The 6264-nt window shown below is 33.1% G+C and overlaps 1 protein-coding gene across 1 annotated transcript; it reads right to left on the bottom strand.

The window, feature by feature from the left end:
- Positions 1 to 2307: 2307 nt before the first annotated feature.
- On the bottom strand, positions 2308 to 3096 carry LOC126681918 (transcriptional regulator TAC1-like). The gene has a single exon (XM_050377478.1). The coding sequence runs from the start codon at positions 2964 to 2966 to the stop codon at positions 2460 to 2462; it is 507 nt and encodes a 168-aa protein (XP_050233435.1). The 5' UTR covers positions 2967 to 3096; the 3' UTR covers positions 2308 to 2459.
- Positions 3097 to 6264: the final 3168 nt, after the last annotated feature.

The raw sequence follows: 6264 nt of genomic DNA, 5'->3' as shown, positions 1-6264 counted from the left end.
TTCTTAATAAAAATATTTAACTATAATTTTTCAATTGAGCAAACTGAAATTAATTAAGAGTAAAAAAAACTTGATCTTTTCAAATTTGCATATCTACAACTCTATAGTTTATGCAAACTTTTAGCAATCAGATTCACAATCAGGTTTCAAAAATTCAGTACCAAAACAAAAATTATTTGCTAATAGCGTAAACCAATATTGATCATCATGATTAAATATTAATCAATTCAAAAGTTATATACTTATGGTTATGATCATTCACATCTACTGTAGATAGAGAAAGGGTTAAAATATTGTGCGGTTAACTAAATATATATATACATTTTACATTTTGGTAACCAACGTGTTTTTTTTTGTTGAATAGTGGATTATATTAGAAAATGGTTGTGGAAGTTGATGGTGTGTAAAGACAATTCTGTTTGGTTTGCTGTGGTCTCTTCAAGATCCTCCATTAACAATTGGTTTGATTTAGATTCAGCTAATACTCTCCAATTTTCCTATTTATGGAAAGGTATTTTTAGAGTCTGTGCTAAGAATAAAGACGCCTGGAATTGTTTTATTAGCTCGGTCTCCATGACGATAGGTGACGGCACTCAGATAAGATTTTGGCAAAATCGCTGGCTGCATGAACCATTGGTTTCGGTTTCTCCAGATTTATTTCGGCTTTCTAGAAACAAACACGACATGGTTGTTTCTATCTTTGATCCTAGGCTGAATTCTTTCAGTCATTTTGCTTGGTCAAGAAGATTAAGGATAGGAGAGCGAAAGCAACTCGAACAGCTGCAGATGTTGCTGCCGCGGGCAGAAAATCTACAGGAAGCAAAAGACGGGTTTTCTTGGCTCAATTCAGCAGAATTTTCAGTGGCTTCGATGTCATCTATTTTCACAGCAGCTAACATTGGTTCCCAGGTCAGAACTTCTTTTCTGACTTCATCAATATGGAAGGAGGTGTTGCCTCCACAGATTCAATTTTTTGTTTGGACGTTGTTGGCTCGTGATCGAATTTCTTCAAACGAGACTTTAGTGATAAGAGGAGTTCTTGATTCACATTTTCTGCTATAGCTGCGATTGCGAGGAATCAGCAATTCATATTGTTCTTCATTGCAAAGTGTCTTGCAGCTTCTGGAATTGTATTCTGCTGAACAGCAACGTGATCTAGGTGGCTCCGTTCACTCTTGAGGACTTCTTTTTGCTTGGATGGCTTTTGCATCGGGTAGACATCGCTCTCTTTGGAAGCTAATTTGGTTTTTTTGGAGTCTGGCATTTATGGAAAGCTCGAAATAATCGTGTTTTCAGGGAAGAATCAGCAAACATTCAGAGTTTAGTCTTCTTAACGGTTTGCAAGGCCGCTGAATTTTATCGATCTAGGAATAAGAATTTCACTTATTCAGGAAATGATGTTTATCGTTCCATTGATTTTTCTGTAACAATTCCTAGTTGTTTTGATCAGACTCTTTTGCCGCTCACTGTTTTGTGAGTGTGCTAATATACTTACCATTTATCCAAAAAAAAACCACAAAAAATGGCAAAAGAAACTCTCAACCTCAGAGCTTACATACAAGAAGTGGCTACACAAGAAAGTACACTATAGGGTACGACTAAGAGGAGAAAGAATTAGACACTATAATATATACATTCATACATTCGGAATTTCTATACAATTCTAATCCCGAATAAGCAAATCCCAGAACTTTACATTTGAAATAAAACCCCGCCACTAAGAAACAACGAAAAGCAGTGTCTTTAACCTCTGAAGATTTATTATCAAAAATACATCGATTTTATTTGTTATATTTTGATAAATTTAATTTTTATTTTCGGTATTCATTAAAAAATATATTTTTCATTGTAATAAAATATTATTCATTCATTTTACGCGAAATTTTGTTTATATGGCAAAGCAAAATCCAATGAAATGTTCCTTCATGTCATTTCTTTTCAATATATGATTTTTTATATGTGTCGCTTTTTATTGGTTTGATCCCCCGTATTTTGCTTTTTTTTCTCTATAATTGTGCTAATTGGGTATTCTTACTTTGCAAAGTTGGATTAGCAAACAATTTTAAATTGTCAAAGATCACTTGAAATAAATGAGTAACCTCTTGTTGTAACGAAAATTAAAGTTAAGTCACCAAAATATAACACATGAAACGTTTATCGGACATTAAAAAACCTATATATTACTATCCGAATATTTTAATACGAAAGACAAAACGTTAACATAGAATTATTACGAACAATCTACATAGCAGATTTTATTGAAATGTTACCTGATTTCAGTTGAAATATTGAGCAAAAGAATACAGATTTTCTATGATGAGCATAAATTAGAGATTTATTATTAATTTCGAGTAGAAGCTGATAGAAACAACATAACTACTGAAATTAAAAACAGAAAAAAAGAAACCTCGTTAGACTAGTCTCCATCCACCACATGCTTGAGAAGTTCATGAAAAATCTCAGAAGAAGTCTCTCGTCAATGAAGATGGAGAAGTTTCAACAGGTTCAGGTCCTAACCGGAGCTCGAGGTCCACTGCTATCGTGGTCGTCGATCCACGGCTCACCTGAACCTTTTTAACCTTTTCTCCATGATCATAATCAGGACAATTACCAGTCTCTATGTCCTCTCTATTTCGAGAGGAAGCACCGGCATCATCTTCGTCTAGGACGGGTAGAGAAGATGAGATTTTCGGGATGATGAGACTTTTTTCATGATCTTCATCATCAGATGGATTCATAGAATTTAAAGAAAGCAAATTTTCATCATCAAAGGCTTCTCTTAGCTTTGCCCTATCTTTTCTATGGATGTTCATGTGGCCTCCTAATGCTTGTGCGTTAGAGAATCCTTTCTTACAAAAAGAACAGGTGAATGATCTCATGCCACTCCATTGCTGATCCTGTGATGAGCTCCATAATAATATTTGGTCTTCATCAGATTTTTCAGTGCCGGAATGATTAAACTCCATTTTGAAAATATTTTCAAGAAAAGAGAAGATGAAGATTCAAGAAAGGGGAAGAGAAAAGTAGATGTGGTCAATGAGGTTTTCAAAACCTCAGGCTACATATATTACATGCAGCAGCTAACATTTTTTATTTTAGAATGTTGGTAAGTACTTATAATATTGAATTAGATTGATTGAATGACGAAAATGCCCTCCACAGTTTGTTAAGAAGCAACACAACGTTGAATTCAGCATGTTAATTGTTATTATCAACATTCAAGAAGAAGAGAAACATTCTATTTAGTGTATTTGTGATTTAATAAGTCAGCAAGGACATGCGCTGAATAAAACTAAGGCAAAATGTTCTTATACACCCACAATTATAATTTGTGTTAATGTCAAAAAAACTCACAAACTTTACACGTTTTCTCATTTTAATCATACAGTTTAAATTTTCTCATTTTCATGTACGAACTATCACTTTTTCTCAAATTTATGCACGGTGCTGAGGTGGCACTCATTCATTGGTATAAAATGACCTTCACCTCAGCGAATTACATCAATGGAGCCGTGACACCTCATTCCTCGCACCACACATCTTATTCCTTGTGTTTTCAGTTGTTCTTCGTTCTATTCGTTTTGTGGTTTATAAATCACTGTTTTCCATTGTTGTGTGAAGGCTTGAACATACCTATACGGATTTGCCTCGTTCTTGGATTCATGAGTTGTTTTATCCGCTTATCTTCGTCGGTAAGTGCCAAATTTTGTGTGGTAGTTTCTAATCTATATACTTTGGGTGTTGTGTTGTGTTGTTACTGATTTTCCACGCTTAGGTCCGTTCTCATATGTTTAAGCTTGTTTTAGCATGATATTGTTGGATTTCACCTAGGATTCATGAATTCAATTATGAGGTTGTTTGCTATATTGTTTGGTATAATGTTGGTATTCCTTATCTAATGTTGTGGCATGATTATAGTGGATGTAAATAAGTGTCCTAGGGCTATCACTACTAGAAAATAGCAATTTTGCGATGAAAATTAGCGACGGACTACATTTCCATCGCAAATTTGGCCTTGTAGCGACATAAGCTTTATCGTCGCTACATTGTGAATATTTATGGCGGGTGAAGTCCCGCCATTTTAGCGATAATCTGTCGCCAAAATGGAGGGTTTTTGGAGGGAACCATTTGGGTGAAATTTAGCGACGGATGATTAAAATCTGTTGCCAAAATAAAAAAAAATAACGCATCGTTTCATTTTCTTGTTTAACGACGGATTATAATCATCTGTCGCTAAAACAATAGGTGAGTTTCACTTACCTTTTAGCGACATAGTTCCTTTTTTAGCGATGGATTTCGTCCATCGCTAAAAAAGAAACCCTATTTGACAGCAGACTCACTTCTCTTATTCTTTTTTTTTCATTCATTCTCCAAAACCGTCGGCCACCCGTTTTTTCTTCTCATTCTTTGTCCGCCGGCCACCGTTTTTTTCCTTCTTTCTCCTAAAACTGCCTTACACCGCACCTCTGTAATTCCTCCATTTCTCCACCGGCGATTAGGTAGGTGTTTAATTATAGCATTTCATTATAAGTTTAATTAATTTTATAAATTATTAAGAATTCGATATATTTTTCGGTTTTTTACTGTTTTTGGCAGCTTCCGCCACTGCCACTGCCACCGCCACTCCCCCTCTGGCTGACGCCGCTCCTCCTCCTCCGGTTGCCGCCACTGCTCCTCTTTGCTAAGGTTAGTAATTCGTTAATTTATAATTATTTTGTTATATTATATAATTAGGTTAGTTAATTGTTAGATTAGATTAATTAATTATATTTTAGTAAATTTAATTAGATTAATTTAGTTTTTTAGATTACATTATTAGTTAATTTAGGTTAGTTTAATTTAAAACTAGGTTAGGTTATTAGTGTAATTACAATATATTAATTACTAGATTAGAATAAATATAATTTTTTATTAAATGATAGATTATAATAAATTATATCAATTAGAATAATAATTAATTATTATACTATAATAAATTATATATCTATTAAGATTTATATTAATTATTTGATTACAATAAATTTAATCAATACAAATAATTTTAATTTTAGAGTAGTTAGGTTAATTTATATTTAAAGTAGTTAATTTGTATTAACTAGTTAAGTTATATTAATTAATAATAATTTGCTTATAATTATTGTTTAATTATGTTATTTAGTTGATTAAATTAGGTTATTGAATTAGTGTAATCTAAGTTAATTAGTATAATTAATTTAGTAGGTTTTTAATTAATTTGAGATAAAATTGGTTTTAGTGTAATCTAAGTTAATTAGTATCATTAATTTAGTAGGTTTTTAATTAATTTGAGATTAAATTGGTTAATTAGTGTAATTTAGGTTAATTAGTGTAATTAAGGTTATAAATGTAAATTTTGATGTAATTGGATTGTATTGTTGGATTATGCTATGTAATTTGCTCGTAGGACTTCCTTTAAAAGTGGGTGATGCTTATTTTAAGGGGAAGCGCTGCTGAATTTTTATTAGAAAAAAATTTAATTAATATTTTTTATTTAATATGAGAGGTTTGCATTCGCTGACAGTCGTTGATAGCCGCACACCGTGGTTCCAACCGATCCAGGCGTTTTCCTTTCTCTTTGCCGTTCTGCCCTTCAACGAGTAGTTTTATCACTTCATTTGATTTATTTTACTTGGAATATATTTTATTTACAACATTAAACCTAAATAAACCTCGATTTTATTCCCACCGAATAAAATCGTAAACCTAGCCGTAGAGTTCCTGTCTCGTATGTTCAGGAGATTAAACGCCACGGGATTGTACATGTCGCAAGACTAGTGCTTCCGTAACTCGATCACGAAAACCATATATGTCTAGTAGCGGTAGAAAAATATTTGGTTGTTTTCCAGCGTTTGTTCTACGGGTGGATATATAGTTTATGTTTTGTAACGTTTATTCCTTGCAGAATATATAATTAGCGTTACAACGCATATACTCCCTCCGTCCCATTTTAGAAGTCCCATTTGACTTTACACACAGATTAAGAAAACATTAATTATCCTTGTCTTTGTATGTTTTTCCATGTTTTGCCCCTATTAATGATAGTGGAATTTTCCATAGAACTCTTTTAAGATAACTAAAAGAAGGGTAAAATAGGGTATTCATTGGAAAAACATTCAAAAAATAGTAATGGGACATTTTAAATGGGACATCCCAAAATGGAATATGAGACTTCTTAAACGGGACGGAGGGAGTACTAAATATCGCACTATAGGAGAACGACGCCGGAAGGCTGCCGAATATTTTTAT

Source organism: Mercurialis annua, linkage group LG1-X (assembly GCF_937616625.2).
Source record: "Mercurialis annua linkage group LG1-X, ddMerAnnu1.2, whole genome shotgun sequence".
Classification (NCBI taxonomy): Eukaryota; Viridiplantae; Streptophyta; class Magnoliopsida; order Malpighiales; family Euphorbiaceae; genus Mercurialis; species Mercurialis annua.
The sequence above is the reverse complement of the archived record's forward strand: the minus strand, read 5'-3'. Positions and strand labels throughout refer to the sequence as shown.

What these genes read in the sequence shown, in the direction of transcription:
- LOC126681918 (XM_050377478.1), bottom strand. Translation starts at nt 2,966, where the DNA reads ATGGAGTTTAATCATTCCGGCACTGAAAAATCTGATGAAGACCAAATA.